This window comes from Monodon monoceros, unplaced genomic scaffold (assembly GCF_005190385.1).
Source record: "Monodon monoceros isolate NGI ecotype Baffin Bay Population unplaced genomic scaffold, NGI_Narwhal_1 Super_Scaffold_18, whole genome shotgun sequence".
In the NCBI taxonomy this organism is placed as follows: domain Eukaryota; kingdom Metazoa; phylum Chordata; class Mammalia; order Artiodactyla; family Monodontidae; genus Monodon; species Monodon monoceros.
The window spans coordinates 126,085,142-126,098,181 of NW_021703774.1; the positions used below are offsets into that span (position 1 = coordinate 126,085,142).

At 46.6% G+C, this 13,040-nt stretch overlaps 1 protein-coding gene across 2 annotated transcripts in view; it reads right to left on the reverse strand.

Moving 5' to 3' along the window:
• The window catches only part of CACHD1 (cache domain containing 1), a 217,427-nt gene extending 204,707 nt beyond the window's left edge, over positions 1-12,720 (reverse strand). For both annotated transcript variants that reach the window (XM_029229043.1, XM_029229041.1), the window contains exon 1: positions 12,370-12,720. In XM_029229043.1, the coding sequence (XP_029084876.1) occupies positions 12,370-12,609 (240 nt within the window). In that variant the 5' untranslated portion in view covers positions 12,610-12,720. The remainder of the gene's footprint in view (positions 1-12,369) is intronic.
• Between the last annotated feature and the right edge of the window lie 320 nt (positions 12,721-13,040).

A 13,040-nucleotide genomic window follows, 5' to 3' on the forward strand; every position in this document is an offset into this window, starting at 1 on the left:
CTTCCCTCTGTTGCAGGAGAGAAACAAATGACCTGCCACAGATTTTCCAACCTCCAGACCTCTACAGATCCAGGGTCTTTCATCGTGCATCTTCACCTTTCAAATGGGTCCTTATCAGTAAAGGCATGATCAAAAGAGTTATAGAGAAACAATTACACTTGCATTGATTAGAAATAAGGTTCAAATTCCTCATTTGCATCATCTTTCTGCTGGCAGGCTAATAAGTCAGCCACCTGGCTATCTTTCAGTTCTTTAAGTATGCCAAAATTTGGCCTCAAGACCTCTACAAAGGCTCTTGCCTCTGTTCCAATGCTAGCCCTTGCCCTCCCTGACTGGCTCCCCCTTCTTTTGCTAGCCCCACTCCCACCTCTCCTCTGACTGGCTCCTCCTTTGAATCACCTCCTCTGATTCCTTCCCATGCCATCCAGTCCAGAGTTGTCACTCTCACTCACCTTATCCAGTTAAGTATTTGTTGAGTAATTCTAAATGCCAAGCAGCATTCCATAAGAAAACAAGTGAATAATACAAAGCTTACCTGTGGGAACTTAAGGGGCATGACAAACAAAATGAATGGGGTAAGGTGGCAGAGTAAGGAGAGGCAAGGGAGGATACTGTTTTAAAGAAGATGGGCAGGAAAAGTTTTTTTGCTCTTCCCAGACAAAAGGAAGAGCAAGTACAAAGGCTCTGGGGCAAGTGTGTGCTTGGAGCATTAGAGGAACATTGTGTGTCGGGAACTGGGGCAGGGGTGGGGGGGTGGGAACTTGGGGGGTGAAGGGGAGATAAAAAATAAGGCCACAAAGATATAAGGCGCCAGATCACACTGGCTGTGAAGACCACTGTAATTTTCGATTTTACTCTGAGTCAGATGGGAGCCTTTAGAGAGATTTAAGCAGAGAAGCAACATATCTGACATATTTTTAAAAGATCTCCCTGGTGTCTTTCTAATAATCCTTGTTTCCTTCATAACATTACTCAAAAAGTGTATCACTTATGTTTATTTATATGATTACTTCTTTAATGTCTATTTCCCCTAGTAGGTGGTACACTCTGTAAGAGTAGAGATCCTGTCTCTCTTGTGTTAACCACGAACTCAAATCCAAGCACAGTACCTGGCATATAGTATGTGCTCAATACATATTCGTTAAATGAACTAACTGATGAATTTAACCTCTAGGATTAAGTAGCTCTAAGTACATAATTTGCAAGTACACACACACGTTTGTATTTTTTATATTCCTAAGTGGCCCCGATATACATACCTAAGCTTTCTCTAACATGAAGAAATTAGACATCAGAACCAACTAATACTTAGAGTCTTGATGTGCTTACTCTGCTAGACACTGTCACTCATCCGAAACACGTTAAATCTTTAGTAGCAAGTGTAGGCTCAAGATATTTCACTTAAGTCTAGACTAGGTAATGAAACAAACAGTCGCAAAAGCTAAATTCAGAATAGTATTAGAAAGTTACAAAATCTACTGTTTAAAGATGACCACACAATTTCAGCAGTTCAGGCCTTTTTTGAGTGCTCGCCATGTGCCAGAGGCTGTGTTAACAGACCAGGACTATACAGATGAATAAATCCGGGCTCTTTCTTGTGAGAGCGCACACTCTAATAGCCCTCATCCGCACAAAGCTTTACTGTTCGCAACTCTTGCCCCCATTTGTTAACTGATTACACATGGATGCAAATAAAAATTTCCAGGCCTCCTTGGTCATCTGAATTTACACTAACTCTGGGATATCAACTCATAACAAATGAAAAGGTTCACAAGTCAGCACACAGTCTAGTCCCCCCCCAAGGACTACAAAAGGGGCAAATATCCCCAGTTCACGTAGGGTCAGTGAAACCTGCTCTGGATCCAATAGCCAAGATTGCCAAAAACCTCAGTTCTCCAGGCTTTCTCCAAAACTGCTCAGGGCAGGAACAACCGAGAGAGGGAGCAGACAAGCAGCAAAAAGCAGAAATCTGGCTCTCCTACAGCAGCCAAGCGTAGCCCTCATTCAGAGAGGACACCATCCAAGCAGAACGCAGCACCTTGAGTACTTTAGCACCTCCTGTCCCTGGGCTGCCAGGAGAAGCACAGGCTTTGGAGAAAGCCAATCAAGAAACATGGGTGGAATTAGGACACGGCGTCCAGGATCCTGATAGGGGCCCGGGGTGCAATCCAGTGGACAGAAAAAAATCCCATGAAGTTTCATGTGAATTAGCAAATGTCTGATAAGAAACCCAACAGGTCTTTCTACACTGCTCATTCCCAGAGATGAATGCGAAGATAACAGCAAAACTTTTAAAACGTGCACCACCCATAAGGACATAAAAATATCCTCAAACCACTTATAAATACTGTAACACATATCAGGGAGGTGACAGACTTCAAAATTTCTTCTTCAAATATCTTTTCATGGTTATACACAGAACTGTAATTGTTAAGGCTTTATGGTCTCCCTGTGATTTTTTTTTTCCTATTTAGAATCCTTACTTTATTTTCAAGTGACATGGAACTATGAAGACTATTCTAAGCTGGTTAATTATTTTATATGCAGAGTCAGGGCAGACTGATGAATCTGTACTTCAGAGTATTTATGGATCATTAATTTCTGGCTATTCCTCTTCTGAATTAAGATTTGTTTAAAAAAAAAAGAGAGAAAGCTGGCCATCATATACTAGACTCAGTTTGTCTTGTTTCCTTAACATACTCCTTATCAGCTCTGCCACAGCTGAAGTGATTCCAAAGTGCTTTATGACACACTTGGATTTTCTCCCGCTAATAATTCCTCCTTCCTGTCCATGACTGGCGGGCTTCTTCCACACTGCAGTAATGTGGGACAGCTAATTATCTACCAATCCACCTTGCTATTCTGCACTTGGCAACTTTTATCTGCACAGGACAGCTGCACTCTCCCCGTTTGAAGTGAAATGTCAGTCTCTGCTAACGCAACAAGACTTACATCACTAATGATGTCTCCACACTTTGCAGAAACAACTCAAAGCCTAATTAAAAATTCAGGTTCATTCTCACTGGCTTGCCGATTTTCACTGCCCCTCTACCAGGGCCTCGAAGTATCTTTTCAAATACTCAATGCAAAAAATAAAATTAAAAAAATATATCCAAGGGGAATCCAGAAAAAAAAAAAGTGCTGGAGTCTTGGGCTTTGACCGAGCCTTTAAAATAACTGTTATGGTTGGAACAGAACCAGGAGGTTATCATGTACAATGGATAAGAATTTCCTCCACTGGCTTCTCTACTACAATGACAATAAAGGACACTATTTCCAGGGATATATGGAGTGGACCCAGGCTGGTACTTGGGTGTTGGAACTTTTCTAACTGTAATTAACTGAGAAATCATGTGACTATGTAAATCTGAAGTAAGGGAAAACTTCTTTTGAATTCAGAACAAAGTGGGCAAGGTAAAGAGGCATTCAAATGACATTTATTTTGTTTCATTATCAAATCAAACAAACAACCCCTCCAAAGTAATGATACTATTACAATTTTCACAAAAAGAAAGAACTTCATACTTCGAATAACCGGGGAGAGATATGCAGTCCCAAAATTCAATTCTAAAATAGCACTCTGCCTGAAAATTACAGGTGTAATTTCCTTCTGTAGCTTTTATATAAATACCAAAAAACCAAAGTTGTTCCTCCCTTCAAGTTCTGTTTTCTTTTTCTGCTTTATCTTTTTAATTAAAAATTATTTTGGTGGTACAGGTTCACAATTATAAATAGCTATTGACCACTTAAATTTGTTCTTTTAAAAAATATCTAAAAACATTGTGGTAAGTCTCAGAATTTTTGTATTTCTTCAGTGGCTCACTGACTTCTAGGTATTTAAGTAGCTTTAAAACAAACAAACAGACAAAACAAAACCCAGTTAGCTGTCAAATTAGACTATCAGCTTTAAGTTCTCAACCATAAAAGAAATAAGCCAGTTTTTTTCAAAAGAGGAATGGAAAGGTTCTTAAGTCAAGTTTCCTTTCCATTTTAAGACAATCTTCTGTAGGAAAATGGAGCTGCCATGGGGTAGAACTGTGAAAAAGGTCAAAAAGCAAGAACCCTAAAACGAAGACCTGAGTTCTAAGTCTACCACACATACTACTGCTGTAAGCTCCAGAGAGCCACTCTCCAGTGGGCCTCCGCTTCTCATCTGTAAAATGCGAGAGGTCCGTCTGACTTTCTCTCTAGTTCTTCCCAGTTCTCATGGCACCCGGTGATCCGTGGATCTGACAGGTCAGGGAGAAAAGGCATGCCCAGGGCAGGCCTGCTGAGGCTGAGTTTGTACAGCCCCTCAGGGCAGGCCACAGGACCACAGTGAGAGGCCAGCCAGCCCGTGTGCAGGCCAGAAGCAGGGAGACCGCAAAGCAGGCCCTCCCGGAACTGTACTGGGGGAGACAGAACCTAGGTACGGAGCAGGCCATGGGATGTGGTGGCTGCTAATGGTGCCTGAATCCTAAATCACTTCAGCTGAGCTTTCTAGGCACCAAGTTCCTCATTTCTCCAGGTTCCTATTCCCCCCCGCCACGCCCCGCCACCCCTGCCCAGAGCACATCTCCTCCAAAGACAAGAGACTCGGGCACAAGCAGCAGCTGGTTCTCAACTCAAACACTAAGAAGCCACTGCCAGCCATGTTGAAACAAAGGGGAGAACCTATGAGAATGGAGGGAAGGAGGGTACGGCCACACTGAGCCCTCATCTAGCCCTGCCCAAAGATCTCCCCTAGACTGTCCAATTGCATGAGGCAGTACTTACTTCCTTGCTTAAGCTGGTATAAACTGGGTGCTCTGTTACCTGCCATGTGTCTCGACAGACATGAAGGATCCAAGGACCCACTACCTGACTTCTGTCTACTTCTCTGACCTCTTCCTGCACCCTTCCTTCCCTCCAGCTCTCTAAACTCCAAATCTTAAGGCCGTTTTTCCACTCCTTGAAGGCGTCATCACAAAGGAGACTTCTGGGAACGGCACTCTCTGAATCCCTCTGCACCCCCCAAATGGGTTAACATCTCTGACATACTTTCTCCAAGCATCCGGAACCTCCTTTCTCATACCATTCACTGCCTTGGAAATTAACCGATGGCTGCCTCAGAACGAACATAGTGCCTGGCACCAAATAAACATTCGATGACCATTTGCTTAAGTAATTAGGATGACAGGGAGCTCATCTCCTAAAGCAATCCAATTTAGAACTCTTCTATCAGAAAGCTGTCCTTCCTATCATACAGAAACTTGCTTCCCCATAACCTTTACACACAAGCACTGATTTTGTCTCCTGGAGCTCACTGAATAATTCTAATCCAGACACCGCAAATTGGTGGCCTCTGGCCCGATCCAGCCTACAGGCATGTTTGCTTTGGCCCACACAATGTTTTGTTTGTTTGTTTTGTTTTTTAAATGTGGATTGTTTGCCAACATTTTAAGAATCAAGAGATTTCATCTAAAAACAAGATACCCAGCTTCTCCTGAAAAGTGAGTCAGGAGGCAACACGGGACCCTCATTGCCACCGGGCAGCAATCGGAGAAGCTGAGTAGCAGCTGCCTCCTTTCAGCCTCGATCAGTGACCTCCTGTTTACAACAGCCAACACCGTTCCCTACTGACCTACACCTGGTCCGCCTCACTCATTCTGTCTAACTGACCCCTGGCAACGTCAGAGCTAGCAACCCCCTGGTGTAACCTTGATCCCATATTTTAGCATTTCTTTCTATACTGCCTTGACCTATTCAAGTTGGTTTAGCCTCTCTGGTGAGACACAGCTCTTGGAGGGAAAGCACTGGGTATCCTATACTTTCCCTGCACTCTCCCAGCCTCTGATTCTGCAACAAGGCACCCAGGGAATATCTGCTGACAGACTCATCAGAAGACAATTACATATATAATCAGCTTTTCCTCTTCAACCTCCCCTCCTCCCTCGCAGCTTATTTTGCCTTGTTCCTTTCTCACTCCTGCCTTCCTTCTCTGCAAGAGGGACAAAGCAGGAGTAAGAAGACGGGGCCTGTGGCGCATCAGTCAAATACATGTGCTCAGACTATAAGCTGGCCACTGAGAAAACATGGAAGCTCACAGCCTCGTGGGGAAAGCCGGGCATGAAAATGAGGGTCAGATGCAAAAGAATCTTAGGCGTTACATATGGAAGGCAAAGGAGGCTGCTGGGCAAAGGTACTACCTATTTGTAAAGGGCTAGGGGACACAGTGATCATTTTGCTCAGGCACATCATTATAAAAGAAATTATAAGTATATATCCTCCAAAATATTTGTATTTATGGATTGCAAATTCTATACACTAGTGCAGCAATATATTATGCATATTATAAAACATGAATATAGAAATTAAATAAGGATGCAATAAAAATGTTATGGATGAAATTCTGTGATACCTGGAATTTGCTTCAAAATAATCTGCGGGGGAGGCGAAGAGCATGTGGAGGCAGAGGCAGATATGAAACTAGTGTGACAAGTTGATAGCTATTCAAGCTGGGTGAGAGGTACAGGAACATTCTTATGCTATTCTCCTTACTTCTGTATATTTTTTCAAGTCTCTGCATTTAGAAAGCTTAAAAGTAAATAAATAACTATAAATAGCAGGTCTAATACTTTCCTCACAAGCCCCAAAGGATGGTTTTGCATCACATCCCTGAGGTCCGTGCACCACACTTTGGTAACCCCTGGGCCAGAGGACTGACCACATGTAGCTTAGATTTCGGTTTCATTAAGGCTCTGGAGTTGCATGTTTGTTGCTTCCAGGTTCTGTGCCCTGGCACTAAATAGATTGTCCCATATTTATTTCTGTTTACTGACTGTTCCTATGTTAGACCTTGTGCTCAAAGATACTTCCCTCCATTAACCAAATGAAGTGCGAAGACACTCAAGTTCAGGGTGATTTAATAACATGCTGGAAGTGACATAGTTAATAACTAGCTGAGTCAAAACTGTCGCCCTTTATATGTTTTTGACTTCCAATACACTCTTACACCAGGTTCAAGCAGATTCAAAACAAATCCCACTGCACATAATACCTAACTTCCAGAGTTCCACAAGTTTCCTGTCTGCTCATCCACTTAAGCTCAAGGAAGCAACTCTCTTCAAGCAGCAACCAGAAATAGCACCAAGTTAGAAAGTGTAAAACCATCTCCTTCCCCTCCCCCACACCCCACCAGGCTCAAGCACGACTGGTAGGAAAAGCATAAGCACAGGCGACGATGCCAGCTAAGACAGGTATCAGTGGAGAGGAAGGAGAGGAAGTTCTAAGCACACCAGGGAGAGTCCCTCAGAAGTGATTCAACATGCTTTTCCTTGCGCTCATTCTTACCAAGTTCACCTCAAAGTCATCCACCAATGGTCAATTTTCCTCTACTCCAAACCTTCAATCTCAGAAGAAAACAAGGCCGCAGTTTTCCCACTAGGGCTTACACTGCGCACGGGGCATAGAATCAAACAACGTTATTTGCAAATACAGGTGATTATTTCATCCCTAAAACATTCTCGATTGCCTAAGTACACATTCAAATCATCCTAAAACATGCCATTCCTGGTATGACGGACATGATTAAGGGGCAAATGCCAACCTTGCCTAAACATAACTGCAAATCAGCACGCAGTTATAGTAGAGCCACAAAGATGTTTATGTCCAATAACCACAGAAACTCTGGGCGTGATGGCCAAAGAAATGAGATAAGACGTGTGGCCATATGCAGAGGTACAAGAGTCACAGCCACCCCCCTTTTCAGGTGCTTAAGATATAACAGCTACCTTGTCCAGTACGACCAAAGGGCATTAGAAATGTCTGGTGAACCGATTTGGTTACCCTTAATGTCTGAGGCTGTTTCTGCTTGCAGGACTGGCCTCTGTGCGTGGACAGTTCATTTAAAAGGCCAAGGGAGGAGTAACCAACTTCCGTTACCTCACCAGATGGGCTTCGGCAGCCCTCCTCTGTACTCCCATAATGCCCTGTTCCTCTCTCTACCATGGCACTAGCCCACTGCTTTCTAACACCTCTCTGCCTCTCCCTAGCCCCCGTATCATACCACCTCCTTTTGTATCTGTCTGCATCATCAGTTGAGAACTTCAGGGCCTGGGCCAGGCCTTATTCACCTTGTATCCCCAGCTTAGCCTAACCCAAGGCCCCTCACAGAATAGAAGCCTCCCCCAAAAGTTTGTTGAACGTATGCCAATATGAAAAATGAACTTACGTAATGCTGTCCTAGGGCATACAGAGAAGGCCTCCCTTTTCACTTTCAGCTGTAGCCACTATTTACAACACTGCTCTATATTTTCAGTCAACACCTCACCCCTACAGCGCCCTTCGGTTTCTGAAGTCGTGACTGTCCTGGCTGCTTCTCTTTCTTCAATTTGAGTTCAAGCTCAAGTTTGTGCTTCTGGTATTTCTTCTGTCCCTGCTGGAAGGACCCTCCTCACCCACCCCTCTTCCAAGCCCCATACAGCAGCTGTCCGACCAACCTGCTAGTGTGTCTGCCAAGTTCACAGTGACTATGCCCAGCCCAGCAGAGCTGAGTTAGAGCTAACATCAAGGCGGGCACCCTGGACGTGTGCCAGGCCCTTGCTGTTAGGAAGCCTGTATTGTCATATAATGTTAAATGGGCCTTATAAGTGCCTGGTGAAATGGCTCCCAGAGCCCGATATGCCTTCTAACAAGCAGGCGTTGTTGCTTAACTGTTTTACCTGTGCAACCTTACCTCCGCCTGCACGTCGCAAACTCCTTTAGGGGCTGTGCTGCGATATCTCCCTGTAAATCCCCCAAACACCCAGCTAGCATAATGCTCTGTGCTCAGAAATATTCCAAGGAATATTTCTCCATTTAAGAACAACCACGTCCATCAACAGTTCCCAGCCCCAACTTCACATCAGCAGGTGCCTTCACACACACTACTGCCATTAGGTCCACAGAGCGGATCTCTAGGAAGAATCATCATTTCCAGGTGTGCAGATAAAGGTCACCCAACTTCTCAAGTGGCAGAGCTGGAACCCAGGTTTCCAAATATCCAATGTGGAGTTCTTTCCACTCTACAATGCTCTTCGATTAAAACTTGTTGCATGAATGAAAAAGCAGAGGCAAGCCTCCCTGGACACAGCCACTCTCTGCTCCCTAGATCTCAACGTTGATGGCTTCACTCCACGAGAGCCCTGAGGAGATGATGATTTTAGGTTTTTGACTTTTACCCATGACGTATGGGGTCTGCTGCCAGGGGGGCAGTGTTCAGCGGCAGCTTTCCCAGGGCACTGGCAAAATTAGCTGGTGCAGATCATTTAGAGTTTTTGTTTTGTTTTGTTTTAATTTTGTCCATTACTAAAAAGGAACCACCACCACAACAACAACAAAAAAAAGAGCAGGCAGCCTCCATGAGAAAACCTTTCCAAGAAAATCTTTAAGATAGATCGCTTTTCAAACTGTCTTCTCTATCAACAAGCACAAAAACTATGCCATGGGAAACAACAGTGCTGAAAGAAGGTCTGGGTTTTGTTTTTGTAAAATTACTCCTTGTGCCTGTCCTGTGACAGAGGCGGCAACAGGCCTCCTTGGAAGGCTACTTGGCAATTTCTCAAAATTAAAAATGGTCCTTGGAGAATTTCAGCAGCAGCAACTGAAGTCTGGAAATAGGCTTTTCACGTATAAACTGACCTACAGAGAGTTTCTTGTCAAAGAAGATTCTGTCCTGAAAGGTCTGCACTGTACTGGAAATGCCAAGGTCAAGTGAAGAGTCAATCCCTTAATCAAGAGAGGACATTCTTTTTCTGCAAAGAGACATCATCTCTCCCCAACCCCCTCGTATCTACAGATGGAAGTTTGACCCTGCTCACCTTAATGCCCAAATGAGGCTACCTGCCTCTGAGCAACAGATTAGCTCCACAGCTATAAAATCCAACATGTCACAAGGGAGGACTATATTATCTGCACTTTAGGCAGCTAGACCCATATAATTTCAGACACATTGAAAAAATCCCAGAGGTTTACGGAGGAAAATGTGAGGCTCGAAACCTTTGTTCTAAGGGCAAAAAAATCTAACCTGCCTTAGATTTTTACAAGTGTTCCCTCCCCCCAAAAGTTGACAGTCTAACAAAATTGAAAAGAGACCCTTTCCCCAATTTTCGCAGAAGGAGGCAAGTGGCAGATCAATGTACAGCTCAAGAAGAAGAATTTAAATACAGTATGTGCTGCTCCTTTCAAAAAAGGAGAGAAGCCACTTCACATTTTGCCAGACAAAACCCTGTCCCCAGGAGGCCAGTTTCCACAATGAGGTTGCAAAGGTGTTAAAAGAGGCCAGTTGGGAGGAGATAAAGGGCCATTTGGGCACAAACCCCCCACTGATCAGAGCTTTTTTTCTAAAGTGTCTCCTTTTCAACAGGGAAGCCTTTTAAAACTACATTTGCTTTGGATCCCTACCTGAATGACAATGTGTTGGGATCCGATTTCACCTTTTGTCAAGGATCGGGTGAGAAACAGTAAAACTGCTGTCAGCATCTTAGAAAAAGCTAGTCCTTAGCTTATATGGTGAAGGGGGAAAAAACCCCTGAGGTTCCTTGTCCAGCCCTGGTGATGGGATGAAGGTGATAAATGCCTGCTAATCTTACAAACATAGTCCAAAACTGCAACGTATTAAATTTCCTTTATTAAAAGAGGGTCTCTATGCAAAAAGACAATTATTTGTCCTCTGAATTGAAACATTCATCAGTGGAAAAAGAAATCCTCGTTTATCCCTAACATTTTAGTTCATTTCCTCTAAAGGTCACTTCACTCCTAAGATCTCTGTCAGCAATCCTCAGAAATCAGAAAACGCATATGGAAAAAATTATAACTTAATCTGAGCCTAAAAGATCTGCATAGAAAAGTTAAACGACGTATCTTAAAAGCTTGTCTACTATTATGCACATGAAGAAAAATCGGACTCTATTGTACTTCAGGGCCGGTGCCTGCAAATAAACGCAGTATTGCCATTCAAGCAAACCATCCACTCCTCAGCCTCACCTCACTCCTAAAACAAAACAAAAAACCCTACAGTCTTTCACTACAGCGGTAAAGGTCTGTGGAACTAGCTTTAGGAAAACTGTATCATCCTGGAAGGAGACTGGGGCGTGGGGGGAGGGGGCGTAGGGTTAGGGAGAGAGGTTTAAAAAAAAAAAAAAGGACATCAGAAACCTGAGTCCCAAGTGACTTTAAAACACCTCTCCCGGTGGGAGGTAGAAGGGTTGTCACAGTAGAATCGAAATCAGAAACCTATTCCAACAACACATTCCTGGAAACTTCGCTCTTTCGAAGACCACATTCATCACCGTTATTATTTTTAGAAGACATAAGAAGAGGATGAGGTTATTTTACGGAAGAATGTTATAGCAAAGGTTTCAGACTCGGAATGTCATCTCAACCTCTCCTCCTAAACTAGTGGGCCAAGGAGGTTAAAATAACGGCGCGATAGAATCTCCAGGTGGTTTCTGTTTAGCAATTTTTTACTACTATTGGTTATTAGTAACATCTTCAGGATTCCTTACTAGCCTCGGGCAATCTTTCTTTAGCCCCCTTCCTCTCCTGGGGAGGACGGACCTGGTAAACAATTTAGAGAAATGGTAACTTTATTCACTGTGCTCCCTTTTTCCTCCCCAAAAGGCATACACAAAACAAAAACAGCCGACAGCGCGCAACCGACAACAGCGACAGCGGAAAGCAACAACAAAAAAAGTCCACCACACAGGACGAGTCGGGAATCTACCCGGAGTCTACCAGGCCAGCCCCTCCCCCAATACACCCGGGCGGGGAAAGGGAGCGCGGAGTTCACTCTCCCGGCCGCCCTCAGCCGGGACCCCAGGTGGCCCCGGAGCTGCTGCGCACGCAGCGATGCCTCCCCTCCCGGCGCCCACTGCAGCGCCTAGGTCTGGGGGATCCGAAGAGGTGATCAAGGGGGTACACTGGGGGTCTCGGAAAATCATCCGGGCCAGGCGGGACCGACTGTCCTGGGATGGGTACACAAAGTCGGAAGGGGAGTTGCAGGGGTGGAGGGGTAAAAAAGACTGCGGGGAAATGCGTGCAAATTAGGAAAGGAGGTGCGAGGGAACCTGAGAATCCTTGCCGAGATAATGGAACTGTGCCGGGGGGCGGGGAAAATGGGTCTGTGCAAAGGGCAGGGGCTTCTGCAGAGGAGAAAGGGAAGGGGACCCGAGTGCTTGGAAGAGGAGTTGGTGTGTAGTCAGGGGGTCCATGGGGAGGGCGGAGGTGTCCGGGGCAAAGGGGGCTCTGTGCATGCCAGCGAGGTCGGTGCTCGTTTAAGGGGACCTGTACTGGGGATGGGACCGGGCTCTAAGCGGAGGAGATAGGCGGGATGCCTGGCAAGTTCGCGGGCGCGATGGGGGGGGCCCTTACCTGCATGGTGACGACCCCCAGCTCCTCGGCCGCCAGCCTCCGCATCTGGCTCGCCAGCACTTGCGCCTCGTCCAGGATGGAGAAGTCGGCGTCGGCCCCGGCGCCCAGCAGCCAGCCCGCGGCCAGGCAGAGCAGCCAGAGGGGCGGCCGCCGCGCCCCAGCCCGGCCGAGCGAGCCCCGACCCCCGCGGGCCAGGGCGGCCGCCTCCGCCGCCTCCTCTTCCTCCGGCTCGCGGGCCATGCCGCCTACCCCCACTCCCCGCCGACGGGCTCCAGGCGCCGGGAAGCGGGGAGGGAGCTCCGTGAGGTGCGCCCAGGGCCCGCTCCGCGCACCCGGCAAAACTTTCTCGCCCTTCTGCAGCCGCCTCTCAGCGCCGCGGCGGCTCCCGAACTTAGGGGGCGCCCAGCTACGGCGCGGGAGCGCGGGCGGCCACCATCTCCGGGCCCCGGTGGCCGCGGCGGGAGAGGAAGCGGCCGCCCCAGCCGTCCGCGGGACCCCGGCGCCGGCGCGGCCCCCGCGGTGCGGCGGACGGCTGGAAGAGCTGCGGCGTCCGCACCGGGTTTGTGGCCGCGGGGCTGACAGGCGGAGCCGCCGAGCTTTCGCTTCCCGCGGGTCCCGGCCGAGCGAGGCGGCGGCGGCGGCGAGGGCGGGCGGCTGCACCCGCGGAGGAG